This window comes from Acinonyx jubatus, chromosome A2, assembly GCF_027475565.1.
Source record: "Acinonyx jubatus isolate Ajub_Pintada_27869175 chromosome A2, VMU_Ajub_asm_v1.0, whole genome shotgun sequence".
Lineage (NCBI taxonomy): Eukaryota > Metazoa > Chordata > Mammalia > Carnivora > Felidae > Acinonyx > Acinonyx jubatus.
The window spans coordinates 12,312,759-12,328,964 of NC_069383.1; the positions used below are offsets into that span (position 1 = coordinate 12,312,759).

Here is a 16,206-nt window from a genome sequence, read left to right on the forward strand (position 1 = left end):
GAAATCTTGCCATTTGCAATGACGTGGATGGAGCTTGAGAGTATCATGCCAAGAGAAATAAGCCAGTCAGAGAAAGACAAATACCTTGTGATGTCACCCAAAAGTGGAATTTAAGAAACAAAACAAAAGAAAAAAAGAGATAAACCAAAAAGAAAAGAAAAAAACCCACTCTTAACTACAGAAGACAAACAGATAGTTAGCAGATGGGATGGGTAAAATGGAGGAATAAGAGTTCATCTATCTTGATGAGCCCTGGGTGATGTATAGAATTGTTGAATCACCATATTGTACTTCTGCAACTGATTTAACACTATATATTAACTAAAGTAGAATTAAAATGTTTTAAAAGAAGAATAGAAAGTAACCCTGCTGTAAGAAAGAATAACTAAGAAGACAGCAAACAAATTGAATAATTCAGAAATAATTTATTAAATATTTGCTTTGTGTGAAAAAAAAAGAAATTGTCCTCTACCTGTCATGGTCAGTGGGATTGATCTTTTCACATCGTTACTCCTCACAAGCTCTGAAAAACCCAAAGCACCACAGCTATTTGAAAAACCCAACTGACCTCCAGCTCTACACAACTTTGTTCAGCGTTCCTAACCAACTTACTGTGAGACAAGCACAGCAAATTAAAGAAGAAAAGAGGCGAGGAGAAGTAGGGAGCCTGGTAGGTGAAAATGGCATCTAACTGAGCATCAAACTTAGTGCTTGCTTTGTGCACTTTACATGCATTTATCAGTGCTTGGGGGAGCTGGTTAAAATGCAGATTCTAGGAGGTTTCTGGGCTGCTTAGTCAGTTGAGTGTCCAACTCTTGATTTGGCTCAGATCATTATTTCAGGGTCGTGGGATGGAGCCCCGTGTCGGGCTCCATGCTGAGCATGGAGCCTGCTTAAGATGCTCTCTCATGTCTCCCTCTGCCCCTCTCCCCTACTTGCACTCTCTCTCTCACCCTCTGCCCCTCTCTTCTGCTTGTGTGAGTGCTCCCTTTCTCTCTAAAATAGAAAATAAAGGGGCACCTGGGTGGCTCAGTCAGTTATGCACCTGACTCTTGATTTCACCTCATGTCGTGATCTCACAGATTGTGAGTTTGAGCTCTGTCTTGGGATCTGTGCTGACAGCACGGAGCCTGCTTGTGATTCTCTGTCTCCTCTCTCTTCCCCTCCCTGCTCTCTCTCTCTCTCTCAAAAATAAATAAATATTAAAATAAGTAAAATAAAAAATAGATTTATTTTTTATAAATAAATTTTACTTCCGCAGATTCTGACAATAAAGCTCCAGTGAGACCTGAGATTCCTAACTAGCTTTGGGGGAATGCTGATGTTGTAATTCTATGAACCACATTTTGGATGACAAAGCATTAGATCATTTAATCCATATAGATATCCTAATAATTAAAGAAAATCATCACCACTTTAAAGACAGTGAATCTGAAGCCAGAGAGCTTAAGTACTTTGGCAAAGACACTCAGCTAGTAAGAGCATCACTGGAATTGGGATTTTGGTCAGCTTTATCTCAGAACTTCACCTTTAAATACCAACTGAGGTCATTTCTCTGTCCAGAGTGATGTGCCGAACACCAGTGTTCTTTCTTAGTGGACCCACTGCGTGAGAAACTCGTGTCCCCAGGCTTTGAGGGCTACCCACACTCACCTGTGTCCAGCTACAATTGATCTGTCCCTGCAAGACAAGGGACATGGAGTGTGAGGGGCAGCCTGGTTAGAAATCCCTGAAACTCCTCATTATTAGCCAGCAGGACTCTTTCTGGGCACTTCATTCCTTTGCAAGCTGGGGTCTTGGGGAGGTAGAGAAGGTCTAGGACTGGAATTTGACCACTGTTTCTGCTGTCTTCCCACCTCCTCTGGGTGGCCCATGCTCCCTGCCTGTCTCTGAGTGGTTCAGGTGACTTTGACTCTGCTATGCCCACCCGCTCTGGGCATTTCCTTCAAGGCAATGAGCTCAGTCAGCTGGTAAATGAGAGCAAGGCCATTAGGCTCACAATGAAGTATGAATGATCAGCCTCCTCAGGGAATTTGGCTGTTGACAACTCTGAAAATTCCAAGCCATATGATGATGTAAAGAATTCCAGTCATTATTGAAAGACATTTATTTTTAGAGTGGGGTGGAGTATTTTCTCAGTGCATTATTAGCCAGGCTTGCTTAGGTGACCTTGAGCTACGAATATGGAAATCCTGAAAAGACCTAATTCATTGTGACCTTTTCCCCATATGCCTCCAGAGAGGTTTCCCAGTCCCACTTCCCGATTCTGTCTTTATCTCCCCTTTGCAACTTTCTGATCATGGTCAGCTTGCACCTGCCTTCTTATCCCCTCTTTTCCTTCCTTCTTTCTTTCCAATCAATGGAACATTCAATACATGGTGCATTGTGGGTAAAAAGGAGTAGTACGTCCCTGCTCTCGGGGGACTCTGAGATTACCGGAGAGGCATTTGTGGTCTTTATGAAAAGATTGCAGTGTGCTGGGTGAGGTATGTAAGCAGAGTGGTGCCATGTGCCAATGGGAGAGCCCCTGAGCGGGGTATGGAGGGGCAGGAAAGGAGGCCCAGGAGGAATGCTGTGACCTGAGTCTTAAGGCTTAAGCAGATGTGAGCCAGTAAACTCATGGAGGAAGACATTCTAAGAAAAGGGCACAGTCCATGCAAAGACCTGACTTAACAACCGAGAACCCCAATAGTTCAATGTGCCCGGAGCATCACACAGAATATGGGGACACAGAGGAGAAGCCAGACCAGCAAGGCTTCTGTACATCACGTTTGCTAGTCTGGGTCTTATTGTTCTTTATTCTCATCTAATCAAAAGAATTAGAAGAACACATGCACATGACTTGAAAATCACATGGCAGGTATAATGAAGAGCAGCAGTGTGGGGGCCTCTCCTGACCCAATGTCTTATTCCCTGGAGGTAACCCAGGTTTTACCTCTTCAAGTTTTCATTCCTGTTGCTGTCTCCACGCTACTGAATAATATGCTTCCATCTTTATTCATTAATTAAATCTATACATTATTGGAATATAATGGGATTATTGTTGGAATATTTGGAATTTCTGCTATGGTAAAGATCTAGAGAGTGCCCTCCAATCTTATCTCCCCTTCATTTGTATTCTGAAGACTTCAGGGAACTAGGAACGGTAGTGAGCAGCTCAGCCATGTGATGCTATTTGCATTTTAGAAAGACCAGTCCAGAAGCATGGTGGATGGTGGGTTGAACGAGGGGAAATGGTTTCGTGGTAAACCAGATGACAGATGCTGCAGGTTTGCATTAAGGGAGTAGTGCTGTGACTTGAGAATGGATGGGGGAAGCCTTTGAGAGAGAATTGAGAGACTGAATGTATAGGACCTTGAGAATGAGTGCCTCTTCTACTTTATTTTGTCAAACATGACCTTGATTCCAAAATCCTTTCAGAAAGACCACACATCCCAAAAGCTGTGGATCAGCCTTTCAACAGAGACAGAAAATCTCGAATACAATCTCCAGAGAGTAAAATTCTCAAAATTTAAGGGAAAACTCATTTACCAGTTTAAGTTTACGGTTCAATTCACAAAGGTAGTTAATTAAGAGGAAATTCTTATTATCAGTTCAATAGACACCAGTAAGTCATTTATAAAATTTATAAAAAAAACAGACAGTTCCTGTCTGTTTTTTAAATGTTTATTTATTTATTTTGAGAGCGAGAGAGAGAGAGAGAAAGAGAGAAACCCAAGCAGGCGCTGCACTGTCAGCGCAGAGCCTGACCTCACAAACCATGAGATCATGACCTGAGCTGAAATCAAGAGTTGGACGCTTAACCAACTGAGCCACCCAGGTGCCCCACTCCTGTCCATTTTTAAACCACTAAAATCTTTCTGAAAGATTTTACAAACAAAAGAGTATCTATTCCGAACCGAGAGCCTACGTTAAACACATGGTGTGAAACACTAGAATTCCTTTAAAATCAAAAGAAAAACAAAGTGTTTTAAAAGCCCACTAGTTCCTTTATTTTTTCATCTTTATTGATGTATAATTGACAAATAAAATTGCAAGTTTCCTAAAGTATACATTGCAGTTATTTGGAATACGTACACACGATGAAAGGATCCCCACCATCTAGTTCATTAACACACTCATCACCTCACATATTTATCTTCTTTCTTTGCTTTTGATGAGAACAATTAAGTTCCATTCTCTTAGCAAATTTCAATTATATAATGCAGTGTAATTAACTACAGTCATGTTTTACATTAGATTCTTGGAGCCTATTCATGTTATAGCTGAGAGTTTGTGCCTTTTTACCAACTTCTCCCTATTTCTTTCACCCCACCGTCCCTTTTCTACATTCTGTTTCTGGGATTTTGACTTTTTTTCTCTTTCTTTCTTTTCTTTCTTTTTTTTTTTTTTTTTAATATTCCACATATAAATGGTACCATGCAGTGTCTCTCTTCTCTGTTGGGCTTATTTTACTTAACATAATGCCCTCAAGGCCCATCCATGTTGTTGCAAATGGCAGCATTTCCTTCTTTTTTGTGGTTGAATAATATTTTATTGTATATATATATATATCCCCCATATCTTCTTTATCCACTCATCTATTGACGGACAGTTCCTTTACATAGATGAGCCAAGGAAAGAAAGGTCAATGGCAGTTCTTCAGACATACTAAACCAAGATACAAAGTTTTAAAAAGAATTCAAAGTTTTTGTACAAACACATATGCGGTTATTTTCTTTCTACATTTAATAGTATTTTGTTTCTCTATTTAATATACTTACCAGTTATTCCACTACTCACTACCTGATTCTCCAAGAGGAGTTGGAATGTTTTACAATTAAAGAGAGATGCTATAGGAACATTAAGATAAAGAAAAAGAAGGAGGCCCGTGAAGTGAATTTCAGGACAGAAGAGGGGGTATTCAGTTAGAGCTGAGGATTTAAACAAAACACAAAACAAAATAAAACCAAGCTCTGAACTTCCTTGGAAGCAAGGCAAAAGGGAAATTTCCCATTAGATGATAAAATAAAATTGACCAGTTTGTCAAGAGAACATCAATTCTCTAAGCAACAATAACAGCAACAACAGCAGCAACATCAACAATAAAGTAACTGAAGTCTAGCCAAGTTTGTTAGATCACATTGCTCACCAACCACATAGACATCAGCTATTTTTTTCATCTCTCCTGGTCCCATATGATTTACCTGAAACATTTTCACCCTCTGTTGGTAAGTCTGGTTCTACTCTTCCATAAAGGTTATATCCTTGTCTTCTACTGAGCTGTCAGTTTCTGAATATCTGTGGGGCTCCTGGTGGGTACCTTCTTTATATCATAGATCACCTCCTACTACATAGCATCTCTTCCTATTTCAAAACTATGCCTCTCACTGGACCAGTGAATACACACTCCAAGTAGCCTGCTGAGGGATGCTCAGAGGTTCCAGTTTATCAGCAGAGCAGAGATGATTAGCATTCCTTATGTCTAATGAGGGATCACATCCTTCCTAGCTTATATCATCAACTTTCCCACTGGCCTCAGGGACTCTCAACTCCGTTCTTGGGTGCACTACTCAGAGAGGTGACCTTAGAGAAGAGATTTCCTAAAATTTTGAAGTGTACCTGAATGTGTTGAAATTATTTGTACATTTCATGTGAGGATGACATATATATGAACACAGTTTTCTGGTAAGAGGGTCCACAGTCTTAATGATATTCTCCATAACCCTCCAAAAGTTGAGGATCAGTATTGCAGCATTCTTTCACTACATGTGTGTAATGTTGTAAGCCTTTTACTGTGAAACAACAGGCCCAGAAGAAGGATGGTCTTCTTTTATCTTGACCTTAGGGCTGTACCTTCTACACCTACTGCTCAGGATAAGATGGGGACCCTTCCTCAAAACTAAAATCCATTCAGTGTCTCTAACCCTCTTTTCTGACCTTTTCTATATTACCACATCATAATATAATCATAAATATATCTATAGTGATTTATGGCTCATAAAGTACATCCAGATACATCCTCTAATTTAATATCTACAATAACACTAGGAATAAGCATTAGAGTCTCCATTTTTACAGATGAGAAACCTCAAACTCAGAGAGGTTTAGTGCCTTATTCAAGGTTCTGCTAAAACTGGCAGATTCTGGGCCTATTCTGGAATCTGAATTCTGTGAGGTGTTTATAGAGTAGTCTACCTTCCAAAGACCACATGAGATTGGAAAAGTTGGACTTTCAGCATAGCCAAAACCATCCCAAGCCAATAATGCCTCTTCCTGTTGGTTTAGTCTTCTTAACTTGATGCTGTGAAATGTGATCTCAGCCCCTTGGTACACACATCATAAATTACCACTCATAATATATATTATAGTGATTTGCTCAAGTTATTTAGAATGTATATTAAGCCTTGAATACATAGGTTAATGGCCTGGTCATAGAATTAAGCACAATTGACAAATACAATGGCAGGGGAGGAGGGTAATGGTGGTGGTAAGGGGAACTTTGCTTCATCTGGGATGGACTTTAGTTGCTTTAGACCACCTGCCCCAAAAGACTTGATTCTCAATCCATCAAAAAATACTTCTTACTCCAAATTTACTCCCACAGGAGGCCTATGTGACTCAGCAGGATAAGATCCGTCTGGTGGGGGAGCTGGTGACCATCATGGGGGCTGTGATCATCCTGCTCCTGGAGGTGAAGTACAACCAGGGTCCAAGCTGAGGCCATCCACCTGGGGCCCCAGACTGAACTTCAGTCCACATTGTCTTTTTGTTTTACTGGCCTTTTCCCAGATCCCGGACATCTTCAGAGTTGGTGCTTCTCGCTATTTTGGACAGACTATCCTCGGGGGACCGTTCCATGTCATCATGTGAGTGTCTCTTCCTTTCAGTCCCATGTCTTCCCTTGCCAGAATTGTTCCAGGTCCCCATTCACTCTTTGGGACCTAGACTTCAGCTGACTCTCACTTCTAGGGATTTTTTGCCCAGTGGGCTTATATGTGTGTTTTGGGTGTAAGGACTAAGCCTGAGTGGGTACCACCCAACTCATCACCATGCTAGAGGAGACCTGGAATATTTCCTCTCTCACTCCTTGTTCCCTGCCCCCTCCCCCAAGCATCACCTATGCCTGCATGGTGCTGGTGACCATGGTGATGCGGCTCTCCAACATGAACGGGGAGATGGTGCCCATGTCCATTGCCCTGGTGCTGGGTTGGTGCAGTGTTATGTACTTCGCTCGAGGATTCCAGATGCTTGGTCCCTTCACCATCATGATACAGAAGGTCAGTGCCTTCCCCAAAGATTCCTCTGGCTTCAGCAATAAGTCCTTTCCAGACAAAGGGAGGAGATGGAGCTAGGTGGCCTCCAGTTTAGCAGGATAGCTGCAGAGAAGCAGGTAGAGAAGGGTCATTCCAACCTCCCTCCCCTTCCCTTTCCTGTAGATGATTTTTGGAGACTTAATGCGCTTCTGCTGGCTGATGGCTGTGGTTATTCTGGGATTTGCCTCAGGTAAGAGCACTGTCCCCCCACACTACTAGGTCATGGGATCTAGTTCTCCAGAAAGTTCACTCACTCTTGCTCTCCGTTCTCATTTATACTCTCTTTTGCTTATTTCCCCCCTAGTGGATATTGAGTCAAAAAGCACACTCATATCCATAGGATCAGGGTCACTTAAGATGACCTAGAAGGCAGATGATATGCTCTGAATTTATGGGCTAGTAACATTCATGTTGACTAACAGCCCAGGAAGATTTTTAAAGAAGAGATAGATAAAGGGCTTTGGAGAGACAGCGCCATTAAACAGGAAAGACTGGCCAGTTGTGGATCTCAGAAAACTATGTGGGCAAACAGAGTCAGTGCAATATTTAACTCTTCTGTCTCTACACTTCAAAAGAAGAAACACAGAGAATTCAATAACACATAGCATCCTTTTTTTTCTATGTGCATTTAAAGTTGGGAAAAAAAGAAAGAAATCAAAGAGGAAGTACAGAAAATGATTTTGGAGAGTTTGAGGATGAGAGAGGAAAACAGAAGAAAAAGAGCTGTAAAGAGAGATTGGGGAAAGAGGGAGCAGGGACTTAGTCGCAGCCCAAGGCACACGTGGAATGTCAGGGTAGATAGAGGAACACAGTGAGAAAATAACAGCCAGGATAGAGGGTGAAGGCAGTGAGAAAGTAGGAGAAAGTTCTTATGGAAAGGCACTAAGAGGAAGGAAGAACAGTGAGATATGGCAACTCAAATCTAGTGTCCTGTGTCTGCAACCAAACATCCGTAAGACAAGGGGATGCCCTAGGTGCCATTTGAAGACCTCTCAACTCTAAAAGACAATGGCCTTTGAGAACAAAAGGCACTATTCTTGTCCTAGGAATTCCCACTTAACAGGAATTCCCACCAAACAGACCAAAAAAAAAATACCCCAAGATCTGAGCTATGAAAGGGTAAAACTGTGGTAGTCTTGCCTGTTTGGAGTATTCCTTACATATTCTTTCTCCTCACCCTCTACCCCATCTGCACACATCATGAATTACTGCTCACAACATGTGTGCATATAGTTACTCAGTAAGCATATGTTATATATAGTATATGTATGTTATACAGTACATAGTATCATGACCTGCCAATTGAAGTCATAATGACAGAGTAGTTTTCTGTAGATGTCCTATACCCAGGATCTCCTAAATTGTCTCTTCTTTGTTGTTGTGCTTACCTTTTCCATCAGTATATAAAAAAGTGATGTTTTGTCATAGATACTATTTCCATTCTTGAGATCATTTAGTTTATATTTCAGTTCCCCACACAGAGAGAAGTCTTTTAAAGGTTCTAATGCTGTACTAATGTTCCAGGATGCCTAGTATCATCCAGTAGGCTACACACTGAACAGACCTTTTCCATGATGATCCAAGCTCACCCAGGAACCTCAGAACGATGGATGGTCATCTAGGGGCCACTGAGATTTTTTTTTAAAGGTGCTTTTCTTTTGGCCATTTCATATGGTCAGTTCTTTAAAATTGTTGGAGATTCCATGCATTCTTGTAACAAATTACCTTTTATTTATTTTTAATTAATTAATTAATTAATTAATTTTTAAATTTACATCCAAGTTAGTTAGCATATAGTGCAACAATGATTTCAGGAGTAGATTCCTTAATGCCCATTACTCATTTAGCCTATCCCCCCTCCCACAACCCCTCCAGCAACCCTCTGTTTGTTCTCTATATTTGAGTCTCTTATGTACAAATTATCTTTTAAATATTCGATTTTTTAAGATGTGAAAAGCAGTTAGGTGACTTATTTTGTGTATATCTATCATATATATAATACACATACACACATTTTATGTACACATTTTGCTAAATGGCTGGGTGTTACCATTGTCCAGAGTAGTGAACTTGGTCATAAGACATCTTAAGGCTAGCCAGGTCCACACATAAATTGTGACTTACATGTACACAGTCATATATGTACATTTATGGGCGTGTATGTGTGTCTGCAAGTGTGTAAATGTATGGAGATATAACCGGGCCCATGCTTATTGTGATAATTCCCTATTTTCCCATCTCCATGCCCCCTTCCTGGGCGGAGCAGCGTTCTATGTCATTTTCCAGACAGAGGACCCATCCAACCTGGGGCAATTCTATGACTATCCCATGGCACTGTTCAGCACCTTTGAGCTTTTCCTCACCGTCATTGATGGGCCTGCCAACTACGAAGTGAACTTGCCCTTCATGTTTGGCATTGTCTACTTTGCCTTCACCATCATTGCCACGCTGCTCATGCTCAACCTGTTCATCGCCATGATGGGTGATACACACTGGCGGGTGGCCCATGAGCGGGATGAGCTCTGGAGGGCCCAGGTGAGTTTACTAGTGTTAGTCTTACTAAGGGGAAGAGAATGGAGAGAAAAATCAAAGTGGAAAATGTTATGCTATACGCCTCTTAAGAGAGTCACAGAACAATCCAGTGTTGTCACCTCAACAAAGGTACATTTGGACAGAGGAGGAGATAAAAGGAGGGGTGGTTTAACACCCAAGAGCTGAGGTGTTGATCACAGGGGAAAAGTAGATACAACCATCAACCTCGAGCCCAGTGAGAACTAGAGACTGTCTTATATATTCTAGTGGGTTTTTTTTTTATTTTTGTAATTTTACTTTTTTTTTTAAGATTCTTAATTTCAAGTAATCTCTATACCCAGTATGGGTGCTTTACTGACTAAGCAAGCCAGACATCAGCTATATATTCTAGTTTTAAATTTTAATTTTTAATCTTATCTTCTATTTGCTTCTCCCTGTTTCTCTATGATTTTTTCTATATATCAGTGAAGATAATTTAATTTTAGAGTTGGAAGTATCTTTAGTGGTCCTGTAGTTGAGTTCTTACTCAGTGATTAGTTATTAATTGGTCAAAGGGTCATTTAATATCTTCTTTAATGCTGATTAGGACCTTCTTATTATCATATGGATTTGGGTAGTGGTTGGGAAGAAGAGAGCTTTTTCATATTTCAAAACTTTTTGTTATTAGAAATGTCCATGTTGCATGGAGCTGAAATCTATCTTTCTACAATTCCATTCTTTGGCCCCAGTCTTATCTTTTAATATACACAGAACACACTCTTCTGTATGAACACCATCCAAAAATTTGAATACAGCTATAATTTATCCACTCAGACTTTCCATTCACTTAACAATAATTATGTAGAGCCTGTTATGTGTTGGGAAATGCCTGTGAGCTGGGGACACCAGCATGAACGCAACAGATGCCATCTGCGTATCATGGAGCCCACAGTCTGGTTGGGAAGACTGCCATTAAATAAAGGACTTCATGGAAGTCTGTAAAACTATAGTAGTAAAACTATCACACAGAAGTAGAAGATACTAAGAACAGGACACAACAGAGGAGTCTGATTGCAAAGTTAGGGAATGCTTTCCTGATGGAGTGACATTTAAGATGAACTCCTAAACATGGGTAAGAATTATCCAGTTAAGGAGAATGACAGAAAAGGATAGAGGTTAGGATTTATATCAGACAGGACTCTTGGCTATAGGGACAGAGAACCAAATGCAAACATACTTAAAAAAAAAAGAAAGAAAGAAAGAAAGAAAGAAAGAAAGAAAGAAAGAAAGAAAGAAAGAAAGAAAGAAAGAAAGAAAGAAAGAAAAGAAAAAGAAAAGAAAAAGAAAAAGAAATAAATGGCATTGGAAGCAAGATATGTTGGTCCTTGTAACTGGAAAGTTTAAAGAACTAAACTATCTTTAAGCATATCTGGCCAAAGTGTGTATTTCCATTTCAGTAACTACATCAGTTTCTCTGTTCTGCTCTCCTATCCAGTCTGCTCTCCTAAGTCAGTCTCTCCCATCACGTTGGTGAAATGTCTTCTAGAAGCTCCAAATTCCCAAAGGAATGAGCAGTTGTACTGTATTGCACAATTCCAAGGGCCCTATCTGTTGTATTCGCTGTGCCTTCTGATACTGTGCGAGGTGTAACCCCTCAAAGAGCATCTTTCCCCCCAAGAAGCCAGTCTAAGTTCCATCTCACTGCAACAGGTTTGAGCTATAGGTGCATCCTTGAATTTGAGGTTAAGACCAAGGAGTGGTGATAGTGGTAGTGGAATTTAGGGGAGAATCAGCTAATCAGCTGGGGTGCAGTCCAGTCTACCCTAACTGATGGACAGAGTGGTGAAGTGACAATGGTCCAAGCAAAAGGGGTCTATTACCAGAACAAGGTGGGGGCCTACTGATGGCACAACAGGACACATAAATGTCCTTTTCAAGATAAAGGAGAGCTTCTATATAGGGAAAGGGAACACATGATTAAAAGTCCTGAGGTTAGGGGCACCGGGGTGGCTCAGTCGGTTAAGTGCTGGACTCTTGATTTTGGCTCAGGTCATAATCTCACAGTTTGTGGGTTCAAGCCCCGCATTGGGCTCTGCACTGACAGTGCAAAGCCTGCTTGGGATTCTCTCTCCTCTCTCTCTGTCCCTCCCCTGCTCATGTGCTCTCTTTCTCTCTCTCTCAAAAAAGATAAACTTTCAAAAAAAAAAAGTCCTGATGTTGGAGGGAACTTGGTCCAACTAAGAAATCAAGTAGAAAAATAAAACATGGGGAATTAGACTACTTTAAGAATTGCTAGTTTCTTCAACTAACCAAGCTTTCTGCACTTGTTCATGCCTAAGAGATCATGGTCCTTTCAAAAGTAGAGTGTTCCTGATAGGATTGGAGGAATACAATATAAAGAGGGGTCATGCCTTCCCTTGCTTTGGACACTGTAGTAGAAACAGCACCTCAAATTGAGCCAGGTCTTGGGGCACCTGGGTGGCTCAGTCATATAAATGTCCAACTCTTGACTTCAGCTCAGGTCATGATCTCATGGTTTGTGGGTTCAAGCCCCACATTGGGTTCTGCACTGAGAGTAAAGAACCTGTTTGGGATTCTCTCCACCCCCTCCCTGCCCCTCCCCCACTCTTGAAAGAAAGGAAGGAAGAAAGAAAGAAAGAAAGAAAGAAAGAAAGAAAGAAAGAAAGAAAGAAAGAAAGAAAGAAAGAAAGAAACTAACTTAAAAAAAATTGAGCCAGGTCTTTAAAGAAATATACATCTGGCCCTTATGAAGGTCATGATCTACTAGAACCCATGCATCTTTGTTATTCAACTTAATTAGTAAAGCCCCTTTACCACTTCCTGTACTTACCCAGATACTTTGTTCTTAAACATAAATGTAGTACCTTACATTTGGTTCTCTTAAATTTCACATTATTGGTATTTGACTAGCATTCCAGTCTGGTGAGATCATTTTTATACTGCTTTGTCACCTCACATTATTACATATCCCTCCCAGTTTTGTGTCACAGTCATATTTGATAAGCTTGTCTTCTATGTTTCATTTAAGTAATTAATGAGGGCTGGGCAAAGGACAGAACATGTGACATGCCACTAGAATTTTCCTTGCCAAGTTTGCAGTCATTAACCCACTCTTTTTCTTTGGAGGATATGGGTATTTAATGTGCTGCAAATTCCCTGAACACTAGCAGCATCATTTCATACCACAATCATAGAGATTCTATTTAATCATTTTATTTAAATCAAGATAACTAGTCTGGCTTTCCTATGAAAAAGCAAATGAGATTAGTTTGGACTGACTCATTTTCTATGAATGTCAATAGTAATGTAGGGGTCACAGTTTTATTCAAAATACTCATGAAATATTCTCTCTCCTTTTATGATGAGTGAGTAAAGCAGGTAGCATGATGCCTGGCACAAGCTAGGGCATGGCCCAATGGCTGTCATCTCCCCAATTTCTGGTGTCCCCATCTGACAGATTCCTCTTTGTTCCCTATGTTGGTGGCTTCTAGTGTTCCCTGAGACCTCATCACTCTTCCTGAGTTTCCTCTACCTCTCACTCCTCCCAGGTGGTGGCCACCACAGTGATGCTGGAGCGGAAGCTGCCTCGCTTCCTGTGGCCTCGCTCTGGGATCTGCGGGTGCCAGTATGGGCTGGGGGACCGCTGGTTCCTGCGGTGAGTGACTGTGCATATGTATAAACTGCTAACAAGCATGAAGCCATGGGAGTAGGGTGCCCAGTTTCACATTTATCACATATATTTCCATTCCTGAGATCTCCAACTGGACCCAAAGGAGACATCATCACTCCATAAAGTGAGACTGCATTAGCCTGTTTAGGGGAGGGGGGTGGAGCCAACAGGGAGAGCGACAAGATGGCTGATAACTGATGCCAGGCTGTGAGTACATCAGGGTAGTAATGTGTGTGAGGTTATATACGTGTCCATGCTCAGATGTGGGCATGGGCTACCCAACTTGTTCTAGTCGTGTTCCTATCTGACCCCCATTTCTAGTAAATTCTTGCCTTGAACCTAACCTTCTCCATACTCTACCTTCGGCTCCTGACTTGGCTTTTCTTCTCTCTTGGTTTTCTCTTTCATATTCACAACCACACACACACACACACACACACACACACACACACACACACCACTACCCTCCAAATCCTGATTGCTTACCTCTTTGGTCTCTATCCCACTTTACCCTCCATTCCACTGCTCTTCCCTTCATTTCATCCTAGGACTCTGGTCCCTTCCTTGCCCTGTCCTCTTGGTCCTGTTTCCTACAAGTGCTCTTCCCCCCTCTCCTTCTCCTCATGGCCCTTGTTCCTTCACCTCACCTGAGTTCCTTCCCCTTTGCCCTCCTCAGAGTTGAGAACCACCATGATCAAAATCCTTTGCGAGTGCTTCGCTACGTGGAAGCTTTCAAGGGCTCAGACAAGGAGGATGGACAAGAGCAGCTTTCTGAGAAACAGCCCTCTGTTTCTGTGATCGAAAGTGGGACCCCAGCCAGAGCCTCTCTGGCCCCTCCAACGCCTTCCCTATCCCGGACCACATCTCACAGCAGCAGCAGCCACCGGGGCTGGGAGATCCTGCGTCGCAACACATTAGGACACGTGAATCTTGGGCTGGACCTTGGCGAGGGAGATGGAGAGGAAAATATCTATCATTTATGATGAGGACCCCTGTTTCTATAGGCCTGAAAAACAGGTGGGCCTAAATGGAGGGAAGTATCTGATTGTTTTGCCTGTTAATCATGAGAGGGGATAGGCAGAATAATTCTTAAAGGTCATGTCTCATCCTTCACATCAGCATTTCTGGAGATGGGCAATGGACGTCTGTTGTCCCACATATCTTCCAGTTTCCTGAAAGTCCCACATCTTGAGAAAAGAAGGTGTCTCTTAGAGCAAAGTTGGATTTAGCCATCAAAGACATGAACTAGGGATGCTAGACTAACATCTGGATCATCTTTCTTTCTGCCTCATGCAGGCACTAAAAAGTAGTGAGCTGTGAAGCCTGCTTGGTTCCACAAGGCTTAATGTGGGAAGATCCAGGCATGGCACTGAATTTATGGCCCTTCCCTTTTCCCCTGTAGGACTCTCTCTCACCCCACAACCAACCCCCAACTAGAAAACTGCAATAAGAAAGGTTCTTTATCCTTGCTTTATTTTTCAGAAATTTTATTGTGGGAAGATACACATCACATAAATTTACTGTCTTAACCATATGTAGGTATACAATTCAGTGGCATTAGGTACATTTACACTGTTGCATAATGATAACTACTATTCATCCACAGGATGCTCTCATCATCTCAAACCAAAACTCTGGTACTCATTAAACATTAACTCCCCACTGTCCCCTCCACACAGTCCCTCATAACCAATATTCCACTCCACGTCTATGAATTTGACTACTCTAGGTACCTCATACAGGTGGAATCATTCAATATTAATCCTATTGTGTCTGGCTTATTTCACTTAGCATAATAGTTTCAAGATTCATCTGTGTTGTAGCAGGCATCAGAATTTTATTCCTTTTAAGGGTCAAATAATATTTCATTGTATAGATATATCACATTTTATTTATCCATTCATCCACTGATGGGTATTAGGATTGTTTCCACCTTTTGGCTATTATGAGTAATACTGCTATGAACATTGGCATATAATTCTCTTCAAGTTCTTGCTTTCGATTTCTTCGGGTATATCCTTAGCTGTGGAATGGCTTGGACTTATGGCAATTATTAATTAATTTTTTGAGGAACTGCCACACTTTGTTGTCTTTCTTTCTTTCTTTCTTTCTTTCTTTCTTTCTTTCTTTCTTTCTTTCTTTCTTTCTTTCTTGTTTTCTCCTTCTCCTTCTTTTTGATAATAGCCATCCTAATGGATATGAAGTGATATCTCATTGTGGTTTTGATTTGTATTTCCCCAATGACTAATGACAATGAACATCTTTTCATATGCTTATTGGCCATTTGTATTTGGAGAAATATCTATCAAATCCTTCATCTATATTTTGGATTCTGTTTGTTTTTTGTTGTTTTTGAATTGTCTTATCCTTGCTTTTTGAGACTCAGAGTCTAAAAGGTTTGTATCTCATTTGTGTCTACATGTATGTTTAAATAAGTGGTAAATTATGCCTTTTGTGCTTGAACAGCTCAATCATTTCTTTATGGGACTCTTCCCGGTCTGTCCCTCAGGTGGCTCATTAGCAGCTAATCACCCTTGTGCCTGGGGGTAGCAGATTTGTGGCTGTGTCTCCTGCAGCAGCCATCTTTTGCTCCCACCTCCCTCTTCCCCTGTGCTGAGTTTTGGGATGGACAGCAACAAAGCAGGATGGGCCATCCCTCTCCAGGGAGGAAAGTGGGAGCTAGGTGTCCAGGGCACCCAGTACCAGGCT

General features: G+C 41.3%; 1 protein-coding gene across 2 annotated transcripts in view; it reads left to right on the top strand.

The window, feature by feature from the left end:
- The window catches only part of TRPV5 (transient receptor potential cation channel subfamily V member 5), a 32,510-nt gene extending 16,557 nt beyond the window's left edge, over positions 1-15,953 (top strand). For both annotated transcript variants that reach the window (XM_053217966.1, XM_053217965.1), the window contains 7 exons: positions 6,587-6,673; positions 6,772-6,848; positions 7,094-7,259; positions 7,419-7,485; positions 9,562-9,830; positions 13,376-13,482; positions 14,174-15,953. In XM_053217966.1, the coding sequence (XP_053073941.1) occupies positions 6,587-6,673; positions 6,772-6,848; positions 7,094-7,259; positions 7,419-7,485; positions 9,562-9,830; positions 13,376-13,482; positions 14,174-14,480 (1,080 nt within the window). In that variant the 3' untranslated portion in view covers positions 14,481-15,953. The remainder of the gene's footprint in view (positions 1-6,586; positions 6,674-6,771; positions 6,849-7,093; positions 7,260-7,418; positions 7,486-9,561; positions 9,831-13,375; positions 13,483-14,173) is intronic.
- The last annotated feature ends 253 nt before the right edge of the window (positions 15,954-16,206 follow it).